Source organism: Phyllobates terribilis, unplaced genomic scaffold, assembly GCF_046119375.1.
Source record: "Phyllobates terribilis strain yellow unplaced genomic scaffold, ASM4611937v1 Scaffold_3__8_contigs__length_932513732, whole genome shotgun sequence".
Classification (NCBI taxonomy): Eukaryota; Metazoa; Chordata; class Amphibia; order Anura; family Dendrobatidae; genus Phyllobates; species Phyllobates terribilis.
In genome coordinates, this window is record NW_027362763.1 from 15690959 (window position 1) to 15707400 (window position 16442).

Sequence of the window (16442 nt, forward strand, 5' to 3'; positions counted from 1 at the left end):
GGACGGAGGAGGAGGAAGTAGGGGACGGGAGGAGGAGAGTAGGGGGACGGGAGGAGGAGGGAGTAGGGGGACGGGAGGAGGAGGAGTAGGGGGACGGAGGAGGAGGAGTAGGGGGACGGAGGAGGAGGAGTAGGGGGACGGAGGAGGAGGAGTAGGGGGACGGAGGAGGAGGAGTAGGGGGACGGAGGAGGAGGAGTAGGGGGACGGAGGAGGAGGAGTAGGGGGACGGGGGCGAGAAGGGGACGGGGGCGAGAAGGGGACGGGGGCGAGAAGGGGACGGGGGCGAGAAGGGGACGGGGCGAGAAGGGGACGGGGGCGAGAAGGGGACGGGGGCGAGAAGGGGACGGGGCGAGAAGGGGACGGGGGCGAGAAGGGGACGGGGGCGAGAAGGGGACGGGGGCGAGAAGGGGACGGGGGCGAGAAGGGGACGGGGGCGAGAAGGGGCGCCACCCTATTCAGAGCCTATATATGGGGCACAGTGCTACAACACATGGCTACTGCTGGGGAGGACTTGGCACATTCATCGTTTGTAGCCATGTTCCCTTGCAGATTACTGCCCATCCTGTGACCTCATCCGATCACCTGATGACAACAAGCCTGACAGTAAAGCTGTCAGGAGTCAGGCCCCACTCACCTGAGTGCAGACAGGATCTGTGTGCACCATCTCTTCCAGGCCTGTGGACATAAGTACAATTATCAGACATAGCGGACGGGGCAGCGGGGGGCGCCATTACCCAGTGGGGGGCGCCATTACCCAGCGGGGGGCGCCATTACCCAGCGGGGGGCGCCATTACCCCGCAGGGCTCATCCTCACCTTCTCATTCATGGTCTTATGGTTTTCTTTGTCTTTTTCAGGAATTGTTTGAGGCTCCCGGAAGACATGTATTCTGTGATGAAAATCACCTGGCAGATAAGAGGTGGGAAAATGGTTGTCAGCAAAGATAAAGGGGCTGTCAGGAGTCCAGGGAGCTGTAGTCTGACTGTGGGATGGCCACAGGGATACGCGAGGGCTGTGCATAGCAGCAACACCTATGCACAGCGTCCCAGAGAGTCACATGGGTGCACCATGGAGGAAAACTCCCTATACAAGCCAGCAGCGAGGGGGCGGGGGCAGCGCATACATAAAGGGTAACGGAACCTTAGGCTATGTTCACACATCTTGGTTTTTTGTTTACGATTTTGTGCTTTTTTTGTAAAATAGAACGCGCCCCTCCTTACAGCGCGCCCCCCCTTACAGCGCGCCCCTCCATACAGCGCGCCCCTCCATACAGCGCGCCCTCCATACAGCGCGCCCCTCCATACAGCGCGCCCCTCCATACAGCGCGCCGCCCCCTTACAGCGCGCCCCTCCATACAGCGCGCCGCCCCTTACAGCGCGCCCCTCCATACAGCGCGCCGCCCCTATACAGCGCGCCGCCCCTATACAGCGCGCCGCCCCTATACAGCGCGCCGCCCCTTACAGCGCGCCGCCCCTTACAGCGCGCCGCCCCTTACAGCGCGCCGCCCCTTACAGCGCGCCGCCCCTTACAGCGCGCCGCCCCTATACAGCGCGCCGCCCCTTACAGCGCGCCGCCCCTTACAGCGCGCCGCCCCTTACAGCGCGCCGCCCCTTACAGCGCGCCGCCCCTTACAGCGCGCCGCCCCTTACAGCGCGCGCCCCTTACAGCGCGCCGCCCCTATACAGCGCGCCGCCCCTTACAGCGCGCCGCCCCTTACAGCGCGCCGCCCCTTACAGCGCGCCGCCCCTTACAGCGCGCCGCCCCTTACAGCGCGCCGCCCCTTACAGCGCGCCGCCCCTTACAGCGCGCCGCCCCTTACAGCGCGCCGCCCCTTACAGCGCGCCGCCCCTTACAGCGCGCCGCCCCTTACAGCGCGCCGCCCCTTACAGCGCGCCGCCCCTTACAGCGCGCCGCCCCTTACAGCGTTTTTTCACTCACTGGAAGTAAGGCTGGTGAAAAAAAAGCACCAAAAACGCAGATATCAAGTTTTCAGCGTTTTTGTGCTAAAACCACAATGAGATTTTTTTTTTTCACAGAACTTTAAGTACATGCATATCAGAGACAAAAGGACAGTGAAAAAAAAAAAGCTGAAAAAAACATGAAGTGTGAACATAGAAAACTTGCAGATTGGAGGGGTCCGGGTCCTGAAATGCCCAACGATCCCTTAGTAGCCCCCTGAAAAGCCCCGCTCCTGTGCGAGTGCACATACAGCGGGGTACAGATTCAATACAAAGCATAGGCTTCGTAGTTATCAAGCGGTTGGTGGGGGTCTCAGGACCCGGACCCCCACGTTTCTGCAGGCCGCTCACACACACATCGGGGGGCTCAGCAGCCGCTCACACACACATCGGGGGGCTCAGCAGCCGCTCACACACACACACATCGGGGGGCTCAGCAGCAGCTCACACACACACACACACATCGGGGGGCTCAGCAGCCGCTCACACACACACACACACACATCGGGGGGCTCAGCAGCCGCTCACACACACACACACACACATCGGGGGCTCAGCAGCCGCTCACACACACACACACACACATCGGGGGGCTCAGCAGCCGCTCACACACACACACACATCGGGGGGCTCAGCAGCCGCTCACACACACACACACACATCGGGGGGCTCAGCAGCCGCTCACACACACACACACACATCGGGGGGCTCAGCAGCCGCTCACACACACACATCGGGGGCTCAGCAGCCGCTCACACACACACACACACATCGGGGGGCTCAGCAGCCGCTCACACACACACACACACACACACATCGGGGGGCTCAGCAGCCGCTCACACACACACACACACACATCGGGGGGCTCAGCAGCCGCTCACACACACACACACACACATCGGGGGGCTCAGCAGCCGCTCACACACACACACACATCGGGGGGCTCAGCAGCCGCTCACACACACACACACACACATCGGGGGGCTCAGCAGCCGCTCACACACACACACACACATCGGGGGGCTCAGCAGCCGCTCACACACACACATCGGGGGCTCAGCAGCCGCTCACACACACACATCGGGGGGCTCAGCAGCCGCTCACACACACACATCGGGGGGCTCAGCAGCCGCTCACACACACACATCGGGGGGCTCAGCAGCCGCTCACACACACACATCGGGGGCTCAGCAGCCGCTCACACACACACATCGGGGGGCTCAGCAGCCGCTCACACACACACATCGGGGGGCTCAGCAGCCGCTCACACACACACACACACATCGGGGGCTCAGCAGCCGCTCACACACACACACACACATCGGGGGCTCAGCAGCCGCTCACACACACACACATCGGGGGGCTCAGCAGCCGCTCACACGCACACACACATCGGGGGCTCAGCAGCCGCTCACACGCTCACACACATCGGGGGCTCAGCAGCCGCTCACACGCACACACACATCGGGGGGCTCAGCAGCCGTTCACACACACATCGGGGGCTCAGCAGCCGCTCACACACACATCGGGGGGGCGGCGGGGACTCACCCTCGCTCGGTTCTCCTTCACGTCCGCCCAGTACTTGTGGAACTTGACAATGTTGAGATGTTCCAACTGGATGAGATTATCAAACACGGCCTTCACCTTGTCCTGGAAGAGACATCACCAGAGAACACGTCAACCAACCCGAGCCCGCCACAACACTGCCAGGACCCCCCCACAACACTGCCAGGACCCCCCCCCCACCAGAGCCAGCCACAACACTGCCAGGACCACCCCCACCAGAGCCCGCCACAACACTGCCAGGACCACCCCCACCAGAGCCCGCCACAACACTGCCAGGACCACCCCCACCAGAGACCCCCACAACATTACCAGGACCCCCCACCTACCTCCTGCAGCTTGAAGTTCTTCCTTTCGGAGAACTGCACCTCGTTCCAGACCACCTCCACCCCCTCCTCGGTGTCCATGGCGAGGTAGGCGCTGTCGATCCCAGGCACATTTCGCTGGTTCACCTGCAGGGGGCGACACCATTCACACTGTTCAGTTCCTGCCATATCTGATATGATCTTACTGCAGTCAGCAGCTGCTCACAGAGGGCGTCCGGCCCCCCGGGGTAATAATGTACATAATAATAATGTACAACAATGGTGGGACTGTGTAATCGGAGGAGGACGCCGCTGGCAGATGTGCGAGGGTCCTACTGCCCCACAGAACGCCCCCGACTCCATCCATATGTATATATAACATGGCAGGAAAAACATAAAACAATAACTCCGCACAGAGCAGAAGGTTCAGTCGCTCAAGACACGAGCCGCTGCAATACCGGGCCATGAACAGGAGGGGCGCTGTGTCCACACATAACAGCAGAGCCTTCTAACATAGGCCGGAACTGGCTGTTTCCTTAAAGGGTTAAATTTCATCTAGCATCCGCAAAGTTATGAGAAAGAAGCGCTGCAGCAGCCCGCCGACACCTACGGGGTACAGCTTCCGACACACAGGTGTCCAAGGGATGGAGAAGCGGCTGCAGGAGAGCAGCACAGAGGACAGAAGACCGCTCATCAGAGGCAGAGAACCGAGCGAGGAGGGAGACGGCCGCTGATGAGTCAGGAGGCGATGGAGTCCAGCCAGCCCCGAGCAGCCGCCGGCCCCGAGCAGCCCGCACCAGGCACAGACACTGGAGAGGGGAGCCAGGAGGAGGGCGCCGCCGCCAGGAGGGCCAGGGAGGAGGAGGAGGAGGAGGAGGGCGACGGCGCCAGGAGGGCCAGGGAGGAGGAGGAGGAGGAGGGCGACGCCGCCAGGAGGGCCAGGGAGGAGGAGGAGGAGGAGGAGGGCGACGGCGCCAGGAGGGCCAGGGAGGAGGAGGAGGGGGCGACGGCGCCAGGAGGGCCAGGGAGGAGGAGGAGGAGGGCGACGGCGCCAGGAGGGCCAGGGAGGAGGAGGAGGAGGGCGACGGCGCCAGGAGGGCCAGGGAGGAGGAGGAGGAGGGCGACGGCGACAGGAGGGCCAGGGAGGAGGAGGAGGAGGAGGAGCGACGGCTCCAGGAGGGCCAGGGAGGAGGAGGAGGGCGACGGCTCCAGGAGGGCCAGGGAGGAGGAGGAGGGCGACGGCGCCAGGAGGACCAGGGAGGAGGAGGAGGGCGACGGCGCCAGGAGGGCCAGGGAGGAGGAGGAGGAGGGCGACGCCGCCAGGAGGGCCAGGGAGGAGGAGGAGGAGGAGGGCGACGCCGCCAGGAGGGACAGGGAGGAGGAGGAGGAGGAGGGCGACGCCGCCAGGAGGGACAGGGAGGAGGAGGAGGAGGAGGGCGACGCCGCCAGGAGGGACAGGGAGGAGGAGGAGGGCGACGCCGCCAGGAGGGACAGGGAGGAGGAGGAGGAGGAGGAGGAGGGCGACGCCGCCAGGAGGGCCAGGGAGGAGAAGGAGGAGGGCGACACCGCCAGGAGGGCCAGGGAGGAGGAGGAGGGCGATGCCGCCAGGAGGGCCAGGGAGGATGAGGAGGAGGAGGGCGACGCCGCCAGGAGGGCCAGGGAGGAGGAGGAGGGCGACGCCGCCAGGAGGGCCAGGGAGGAGGAGGAGGAGGAGGAGGGCGACGCCGCAAGGAGGGCCAGGGAGGAGGAGGAGGAGGGCGACACCGCCAGGAGGGCCAGGGAGGAGGAGGAGGAGGAGGAGGAGGAGGAGGGCGACGTCGCCAGGAGGGCCAGGGAGGAGGAGGAGGGCGACGCCGCCAGGAGGGCCAGGGAGGAGGAGGAGGAGGAGGAGGGCGACGCCGCAAGGAGGGCCAGGGAGGAGGAGGAGGAGGGCGACACCGCCAGGAGGGCCAGGGAGGAGGAGGAGGGCGACGTCGCCAGGAGGGCCAGGGAGGAGGAGGAGGAGGAGGGCGACGTCGCCAGGAGGGCCAGGGAGGAGGAGGAGGAGGAGGAGGAGGGCGACGCCGCCAGGAGGGCCAGGGAGGAGGAGGAGGAGGAGGAGGAGGGCGACGCCGCCAGGAGGGCCAGGGAGGAGGAGGAGGAGGAGGAGGAGGGCGACGCCGCCAGGAGGGCCAGGGAGGAGGAGGAGGAGGGCGACGCCGCCAGGAGGGCCAGGGAGGAGGAGGAGGTGGAGGAGGGCGACGGCGCCAGGAGGGCCAGGGAGGAGGAGGAGGAGGGCGACGGCGCCAGGAGGGCCAGGGAGGAGGAGGAGGAGGGCGACGGCGCCAGGAGGGCCAGGGAGGAGGAGGAGGAGGGCGACGGCGCCAGGAGGGCCAAGGAGGAGGGCGACGGCGCCAGGAGGACCAGGGAGGAGGAGGAGGGCGACGGCGCCAGGAGGGCCAGGGAGGAGGAGGAGGAGGGCGACGGCGCCAGGAGGGCCAGGGAGGAGGAGGAGGAGGGCGACGGCGCCAGGAGGGCCAGGGAGGAGGAGGAGGAGGAGGAGGGCGACGCCGCCAGGAGGGCCAGGGAGGAGGAGGAGGAGGGCGACGCCGCCAGGAGGGCCAGGGAGGAGGAGGAGGAGGAGGGCAACGCCGCCAGGAGGGTCAGGGAGGAGGAGGAGGAGGAGGAAGGCGACGCCGCCAGGAGGGCCAGGGAGGAGGAGGAGGAGGAGGAAGGCGACGCCGCCAGGAGGGCCAGGGAGGAGGAGGAGGAAGGCGACGCCGCCAGGAGGGCCAGGGAGGAGGAGGAGGAGGAAGGCGACGCCGCCAGGAGGGCCAGGGAGGAGGAGGAGGAGGAAGGCGACGCCGCCAGGAGGGCCAGGGAGGAGGAGGAGGAGGAAGGCGACGCCGCCAGGAGGGCCAGGGAGGAGGAGGAGGAGGAGGAAGGCGACGCCGCCAGGAGGGCCAGGGAGGAGGAGGAGGAGGAGGAGGAGGAAGGCGACGCCGCCAGGAGGGCCAGGGAGGAGGAGGAGGAGGGCGACGCCGCCAGGAGGGCCAGGGAGGAGGAGGAGGAGGAGGGCGACGGCGCCAGGAGGGCCAGGGAGGAGGAGGAGGGCGACGGCGCCAGGAGGGCCAGGGAGGAAGAGGGCGACGGCGCCAGGAGGACCAGGGAGGAGGAGGAGGGCAACGGCGACAGGAGGGCCAGGGAGGAGGAGGAGGAGGGCGACGCCGCCAGGAGGGCCAGGGAGGAGGAGGAGGAAGGCGACGCCGCCAGGAGGGCCAGGGAGGAGGAGGAGGAGGAAGGCGACGCCGCCAGGAGGGCCAGGGAGGAGGAGGAGGAAGGCGACGCCGCCAGGAGGGTCAGGGAGGAGGAGGAGGAGGAGGAGGAAGGCGACGCCGCCAGGAGGGCCAGGGGGAGGAGGAGGAGGAGGAGGAAGGCGACGCCGCCAGGAGGGCCAGGGAGGAGGAGGAGGAGGGCGACGCCGCCAGGAGGGCCAGGGAGGAGGAGGAGGAGGGCGATGGCACCAGGAGGGCCAGGGAGGAGGAGGAGGGCGACGGCGCCAGGAGGGCCAGGGAGGAAGAGGGCGACGGCGCCAGGAGGACCAGGGAGGAGGAGGAGGGCGACGGCGCCAGGAGGGCCAGGGAGGAGGAGGAGGGCGACGGCGCCAGGAGGGCCAGGGAGGAGGAGGAGGAGGAGGAGGGCGACGGCTCCAGGAGGGCCAGGGAGGAGGAGGAGGGGGGGGGCAGCGACTCGGAGTGATATTTAAAAACAGTAAACACAAGACTAACAAGGAACATAAGTAAATCTCACCTCTTCTCGCCTCTTCTGCCACCGCCCACACGGTGACTCCTCCAGGATCTCGGACTCGTCCTCACTCTCCTCCTCCTCTTCCTCTTGGGCCGGAACAGAAGGGGCACTCACCGGAGGTGACATCGAGACCACACTGTCCAATTTAGGGTCTGAGCCTGTACTGGGGGCCGCTTTATTCTCCCCTTCAGACATCGTTGTGGAGTGCAAGCAAAACAAGAAGGCACCTGAAAATAAGAACGGCAGCGTGTCAGCACCGGACAGGACCCCAGCGAGACTTACAAAAAGATCTGCACGGAGGGAGGGGCGGCGCGCCACGCCCTGGACAGGGGGAAGGGCGGTACGGTACATAATGGACAGGGGGAGGGGCGGTACGGTACATAGTGTACAGGGGGAGGGGCGGTACGGTACATAGTGGACAGGGGGAGGGGCGGTACGGTACATAGTGGACAGGGGGAGGGGCGGTACGGTACATAGTGGACAGGGGGAGGGGCGGTACGGTACATAATGGACAGGGGGAGGGGCGGTACGGTACATAATGGACAGGGGGAGGGGCGGTACGGTACATAATGGACAGGGGGAGGGGCGGTACGGTACATAATGGACAGGGGGAGGGGCGGTACGGTACATAATGGACAGGGGGAGGGGCGGTACGGTACATAATGGACAGGGGGAGGGGCGGTACGGTACATAATGGACAGGGGGAGGGGCGGTACGGTACATAATGGACAGGGGGAGGGGCGGTACGGTACATAATGGACAGGGGGAGGGGCGGTACGGTACATAATGGACAGGGGGAGGGGCGGTACGGTACATAATGGACAGGGGGAGGGGCGGTACGGTACATAATGGACAGGGGGAGGGGCGGTACGGTACATAATGGACAGGGGGCGGGGCGGTACGGTACATAATGGACAGGGGGCGGTACGGTACATAATGGACGGGGGCGGTATTGTATATAATGTACGGGGGAGGGGCGGTATTGTATATAATGTACGGGGGAGGGGCGGTATTGTATATAATGTACGGGGGAGGGGCGGTATTGTATATAATGTACGGGGGAGGGGCGGTATTGTATATAATGTACGGGGGAGGGGCGGTATTGTATATAATGTACGGGGGAGGGGCGGTATTGTATATAATGTACGGGGGGAGGGGCGGTATAGTATATAATGTACGGGGGGAGGGGCGGTATTTTATATAATGTACGGGGGGAGGGGCGGTATAGTATATAATGTACGGGGGGAGGGGCGGTATAGTATATAATGTACGGGGGGAGGGGCGGTATAGTATATAATGTACGGGGGGAGGGGCGGTATAGTATATAATGTACGGGGGAGGGGCGGTATAGTATATAATGTACGGGGGGCGGTATAGTATATAATGTACGGGGGGCGGTATAGTATATAATGTACGGGGGGCGGTATAGTATATAATGTACGGGGGGCGGTATAGTATATAATGTACGGGGGGCGGTATAGTATATAATGTACGGGGGGCGGTATAGTATATAATGTACGGGGGGCGGTATAGTATATAATGTACGGGGGGAGGTATAGTATATAATGTACGGGGGGAGGTATAGTATATAATGTACGGGGGGAGGTATAGTATATAATGTACGGGGGGAGGTATAGTATATAATGTACGGGGGGAGGTATAGTATATAATGTACGGGGGGAGGTATAGTATATAATGTACGGGGGGAGGTATAGTATATAATGTACGGGGGGAGGTATAGTATATAATGTACGGGGGGCGGTATAGTATATAATGTACGGGGGGGTATAGTATATAATGTACGGGGGGAGGTATAGTATATAATGTACGGGGGGAGGTATAGTATATAATGTACGGGGGGCGGTATAGTATATAATGTACGGGGGGCGGTATAGTATATAATGTACGGGGGGCGGTATAGTATATAATGTACGGGGGGCGGTATAGTATATAATGTACGGGGGGCGGTATAGTATATAATGTACGGGGGGCGGTATAGTATATAATGTACGGGGGGAGGTATAGTATATAATGTACGGGGGGAGGTATAGTATATAATGTACGGGGGGAGGTATAGTATATAATGTACGGGGGGAGGTATAGTATATAATGTACGGGGGGAGGTATAGTATATAATGTACGGGGGGAGGTATAGTATATAATGTACGGGGGAGGTATAGTATATAATGTACGGGGGAGGGGCAGTATAGTATATAATGTACGGGGGGAGGTATAGTATATAATGTACGGGGGGAGGTATAGTATATAATGTACGGGGGGAGGTATAGTATATATGCACGGGGGAAGGTATAGTATATATGCACGGGGGAAGGTATAGTATATATGCACGGGGGGAGGTATAGTATATATGTACGGGGGGAGGTATAGTATATATATATATGTACGGGGGGAGGGGCGGTATAGTATATAATGTACGGGGGGAGGTATAGTATATAATGTACAGGGGGAGGGGAGGTATAGTATATAATATACGGGGGGAGGGGAGGTATAGTATATAATGTACAGGGGGAGGGGAGGTATAGTATATAATGTACGGGGGGCGGTATAGTATATAATGTACGGGGGGAGGGGCGGTTTAGTATATAATGTACGGGGGAGGGGCGGTATATTATATAATGTACGGGGGAGGGGCGGTATAGTATATAATGTACAGGGGGAGGGGAGGTATAGTATATAATGTACGGGGGGAGGGGAGGTATAGTATATAATGTACGGGGGGCGGTATAGTATATAATGTACGGGGGGAGGGGCGGTTTAGTATATAATGTACGGGGGGAGGGGCGGTATAGTATATAATGTACGGGGGGAGGGGCGGTATAGTATATAATGTACGGGGGGAGGGGCGGTATAGTATATAATGTACGGGGGGAGGGGCGGTATAGTATATAATGTACGGGGGGAGGGGCGGTATAGTATATAATGTACGGGGGGAGGGGCGGTATAGTATATAATGTACGGGGGGAGGGGCGGTATAGTATATAATGTACGGGGGGAGGGGCGGTATAGTATATAATGTACGGGGGGAGGGGCGGTATAGTATATAATGTACGGGGGGAGGGGCGGTATAGTATATAATGTACGGGGGGAGGGGCGGTATAGTATATAATGTACGGGGGAGGGGAGGTATAGTATATAATGTACGGAGGGAGGGGCGGTATAGTATATAATGTACGGGGGAGGGGCGGTATAGTATATAATGTACGGGGGAGGGGCGGTATAGTATATAATGTACGGGGGGAGGGGCGGTATAGTATATAATGTACGGGGGGAGGTATAGTATATATGTACGGGGGGAGGTATAGTATATATGTACGGGGGGAGGTATAGTATATATGTACGGGGGGAGGTATAGTATATATGTACGGGGGGAGGTATAGTATATATGTACGGGGGGAGGTATAGTATATATGTACGGGGGGAGGTATAGTATATATGTACGGGGGGAGGTATAGTATATATGTACGGGGGGAGGTATAGTATATATGTACGGGGGAGGGGCGGTATAGTATATAATGTACGGGGGAGGGGCGGTATAGTATATAATGTACAGGGGGAGGGGAGGTATAGTATATAATGTACGGGGGGAGGGGAGGTATAGTATATAATGTACAGGGGGAGGGGAGGTATAGTATATAATGTACGGAGGGAGGTATAGTATATAATGTACGGGGGGAGGGGCGGTATAGTATATAATGTACGGGGGAGGGGCAGTATTGTATATAATGTACGGGAGAGGGGCGGTATAGTATATAATGTACGGGGGAGGGGAGGTATAGGATATAATGTACAGGGGGAGGGGCGGTATAGGATATAATGTACGGGGGGAGGGGCGGTAAAGGATATAATGTACGGGGGGAGGGGCGGTAAAGGATATAATGTACGGGGGGAGGGGCGGTATAGTATATAATGTACGGGGGGAGGGGCGGTATATAATGTACGGGGGAGGGGAGGTATATAATGTACGGGGGAGGGGAGGTATATAATGTACGGGGGAGGGGAGGTATAGTATATAATGTACGGGGGGAGGGGAGGTATAGTATATAATGTACGGGGGGAGGAGCGGTATAGTATATAATGTACGGGGGGAGGGGAGGTATAGTATATAATGTACAGGGGGAGGGGAGGTATAGTATATAATGTACGGGGGGAGGGGAGGTATAGTATATAATGTACGGGGGGAGGAGCGGTATAGTATATAATGTACGGGGGGAGGGGCGGTATAGTATATAATGTACGGGGGGAGGGGCGGTATAGTATATAATGTACGGGGGGAGGGGCGGTATAGTATATAATGTACGGGGGGAGGGGCGGTATAGTATATAATGTACGGGGGAGGGGCGGTATAGTATATAATGTACGGGGGGAGGGGCGGTATAGTATATAATGTACGGGGGGAGGGGCGGTATAGTATATAATGTACGGGGGGAGGGGCGGTATAGTATATAATGTACGGGGGGAGGGGCGGTATAGTATATAATGTACGGGGGGAGGGGCGGTATAGTATATAATGTACGGGGGGAGGGGCGGTATAGTATATAATGTACGGGGGGAGGGGCGGTATAGTATATAATGTACGGGGGGAGGGGCGGTATAGTATATAATGTACGGGGGAGGGGCGGTATAGTATATAATGTACGGGGGGAGGGGCGGTATAGTATATAATGTACGGGGGGAGGGGCGGTATAGTATATAATGTACGGGGGGAGGGGCGGTATAGTATATAATGTACGGGGGGAGGGGCGGTATAGTATATAATGTACGGGGGGAGAAGCGGTATAGTATATAATGTACGGGGGGAGGGGCGGTATAGTATATAATGTACGGGGGGAGGGGCGGTATAGTATATAATGTACGGGGGGAGGGGCGGTATAGTATATAATGTACGGGGGGAGGGGCGGTATAGTATATAATGTACGGGGGGAGGGGCGGTATAGTATATAATGTACGGGGGGAGGGGCGGTATAGTATATAATGTACGGGGGGAGGGGCGGTATAGTATATAATGTACGGGGGGAGGGGCGGTATAGTATATAATGTACGGGGGGAGGGGCGGTATAGTATATAATGTACGGGGGGAGGGGCGGTATAGTATATAATGTACGGGGGGAGGGGCGGTATAGTATATAATGTACGGGGGGAGGGGCGGTATAGTATATAATGTACGGGGGGAGGAGCGGTATAGTATATAATGTACGGGGGGAGGGGCGGTATAGTATATAATGTACGGGGGGAGGGGCGGTATAGTATATAATGTACGGGGGGAGGGGCGGTATAGTATATAATGTACGGGGGGAGGGGCGGTATAGTATATAATGTACGGGGGGAGGAGCGGTATAGTATATAATGTACGGGGGGAGGAGCGGTATAGTATATAATGTACGGGGGGAGGGGCGGTATAGTATATAATGTACGGGGGGAGGGGCGGTATAGTATATAATGTACGGGAGGAGGAGCGGTATACCGGGAATGTACGGCGGTTCCGCGGCGTCTCTCAGCCTCCGCTCAGGTCCGCGGGTCCCGGCTGTACGGACACAACCTGCGTCAGCTGAAGTCTGAGCACAGGCTGGTGACGTCAGACGCACAGAACGTGCAGGTCCCGGCTGATCTGGGCGGGGCCGGAGTGTGGGCGTGTACTTCCTGGTGGACGTACGGGCGATACGTGCTGACGTCACAGTACTACGGAGCGCCGTCCAGGCCTTTTCCCTCGGCTGTCTGGTTTTGTAAAAGGGGTGTGGCGTCGTGCAGAGGGCGTGGCCTCTCGACGCGCGGTTTCTGTTCGGTTGTTGGATTGATCCGGGAGCGGCTCTCAGTCCGGGGGCAGGAGGCGCGTTTACAGCAATGTCATAAAGTGATCTGTGTGGTGTCCATAGCGACCAGCAGCAGCGCCCAATCACAGTGCGGCTTCTCGGGGCCGAGCACTGCCGGGACGGTGCGTTACCGGAGCGCGTCCTCCCCGACCCGTCACCGGAGCTGCGCGTCCTCCCCGACCCGTCACCGGAGCTGCGCGTCCTCCCCGACCCGTCACCGGAGCTGCGCGTCCTCCCCGACCCATCACCGGAGCTGCGCGTCCTCCCCGACCCGTCACCGGAGCTGCGCGTCCTCCCCGACCCATCACCGGAGCTGCGCGTCCTCCCCGACCCGTCACCGGAGCTGCGCGTCCTCCCCGACCCGTCACCCGAGCGCGTCCTCCCCGATCCGTCACCGGTGCTGCGCGTCCTCCCCGACCCGTCACCCGAGCGCGTCCTCCCCGATCCGTCACCGGAGCTGCGCGTCCTCCCCGGCCCGTCGCCCCAGGACAGTTTCCGTGGTTTCCTCTTCTCAGACCTATAACGTTTGTATTTTCCGGTCACTGTGGCCGTGTGAGGACTTGGATTTTGCGGGACGAGTTCTTCTGGACGCCGCCATTAGTTTTATCATCTTGTCTGCTGGAAAACAGGAAAACAATTCCAACCGCAGAGAAAATGCGATCCGTCCCCTGTAGGGTGACTCTGCCGCTGGTTCCCCAGCTCAGTCCGCGTTCACACACGTTCAGCTTCTTTGCTTCTTTTTTATTGATGTGGGGGAAAAAAAATCCAAAATTTGTAAGAAAAAGTTTTCTCTTCTGTCGCCATTTCCCGGACCCGCAGCGTCTCCATATTTCCGGCTCAGGGCTTATTTTTTGCGTCCAGATCTGACGCTTTTATTGATACCATTGTGGGGTAGATCCGATCTTTTTATCGCCTGTTATTACATTTTATTGCAATGCTGCGGTGACCAAAAACCGTAATTCTGGGATTTTGATATTTTCACATTACGCCGTTTACCGATCGGATTAATCCTTTTTATATGTTGATCGATCGGGCGATTCTGAACGCTGCGATACTAAATGTGTGTATAGTTGTTATCGTTTTATTTTCAGTGGGGTGATAGGAGGTGGTTTGAACTTTTTTATATTTTTGAACACTTTATTTTTTGCCAACTTCCATAGTTCCCTGAGAAGACTTGAAGCCGCCATCGTCCGATGGTCTGTGCTGCACGTAGCAGGGCTTCAGCACTATCTATATCACCATCTCATATGAACGCCGGCCTCGGCAATGACAGGCGCCAGGGTCTTCTGTAGACCCCCAGCTGTCATCACAACCCATTGACAGCCCGCGATCATGATGGGCAGGATTTGTGACGTGCTGTCAGTGATTGACAGCCAGATTTAAATGGCTAACAGTCACAGATTGATGGCGGATCCACCAGCAGCTATCACAGGCACTTGATGGTTGATTAAATTAGTCATTAAGTGCTGGGAAAGCTGCGGGATCAGCGTCGGAGCTACATCAAAGGCAGGGACCTGTACGTCAAGGTTGTGAAGGGGTTTGTTATAGACATGACTGCAAATCTATAAGAAGTCTCGTAATTAACCCAAGAGCTTGCCATCTAACCAGTTGCCTTCACATGACCCCCCTTATTTGGAAACAGGTAAATAAGGAAAGTGCTAATGGCTAGCAGCCGTGAGGAAAATCAGCTCCAATGCACAGGAATGTGGAGAAGGGCAGATTTACAGCCAGGTAGAGATAAGAGCGAAGGAGAAAATACAAAATCCCTTTGTCTATTTTATAGAAATTAAGGGAGGGTTTTTTATGAACTGCATCGATATACCGTATTTTTCGGACTATAAGACGCTCCTAGGTTTTAGAGGAGGAAAATAGAAGAGAAAATTGAAGCAAAAAAATGTGGTCATAATGCCCTGTTAAGGGGGAGGGGGTCTGCTGCTGACACTGGCATTGGGGTAATGTCCCCCAATTCTGGACTAATATCCTCCATCCTTGTATATATATATCCCCATCCTGATATACGTGGCCCCCATCCTAATATACATGGCATCCATCCCTTGACCCATCGTCTGTGTCTAGCTATCGCCCCATATCACTTCTCCCCTATGCCTCAAAACTACTGGAACTAGACGTCCATCTTGAACTGTCGTCCCACCTCTCCTGCTCCCTCTTTGACCGCCTACAATCTGGTTTCCGACCGCACCATTCCACTGAAACTGCACTGAATAAAGTCACCAACGACCTACTAACCACCAAATCTAAGCGACACTACTCTGTCCTCCTCCTCCTGGACCTGTCATCTGCCTTCAACACAGTGGACCATTTCCTCTTACTGCAGACTCTCTCATCTCTTGGCATCACAGACTTAGCCCTATGCTGGATCTCCTCATACCTAACAGACAGGACATTCAGAGTCTCCCACTCACACACCACCTCCTCATCTCGCCCCCTATCTGTCGGTGTCCCCCAAGGTTCAGTTCTAGGACATCTGCTCTTCTCCATCTACACCTTAGGCCTGGGACAGCTCATAGAGTCTCACCGCTTTCAGTATCACCTCTATGCTGATGACACACAGATCTACCTCCCTGGACCCGATATCACCTCCTTACTAACCAAAATCCCACAATGTCTGTCCTCTATCTCAGGGTTTCCCAACTCCAGTCCTCAAGGCCCACCAACAGGTCATGTTTTCAGGATTTCCTTAGTATTGCACAGGTGATGTAACTATTGCCTGTGCTGATGATGGAATTATCACCTGTGCAATACTAAGGAAATCCTGAAAACATGACCTGTTGGTGGGCCTTGAGGACTGGAGTTGGGGAACCCTGCTCTATCTCATCCTTCTTCTCTGACAGATTTCTAAAACTTAACATGGACAAAACAGAATTCATCATCTTTCCACCATCTCATTCGACCAACCCAACTGACCTATCTATCAACGTCAATGGCTGCCCACTCTCCCCAGTCCCTCAAGCTCGCTGCCTTGGGGTAACTCTGGACTCTGATC

At 58.3% G+C, this 16442-nt stretch overlaps 1 protein-coding gene across 1 annotated transcript in view; it reads right to left on the bottom strand.

The window, feature by feature from the left end:
* Positions 1 to 13248, bottom strand: part of NRBP1 (nuclear receptor binding protein 1) — a 78962-nt gene extending 65714 nt beyond the window's left edge. The window contains 7 exon segments of the mRNA XM_073673699.1: positions 635 to 675; positions 815 to 840; positions 843 to 903; positions 3505 to 3606; positions 3849 to 3971; positions 7614 to 7837; positions 13093 to 13248. Of these exon segments, the coding sequence (XP_073529800.1) occupies positions 635 to 675; positions 815 to 840; positions 843 to 903; positions 3505 to 3606; positions 3849 to 3971; positions 7614 to 7805 (545 nt within the window). The 5' untranslated portion in view covers positions 7806 to 7837; positions 13093 to 13248.
* Between the last annotated feature and the right edge of the window lie 3194 nt (positions 13249 to 16442).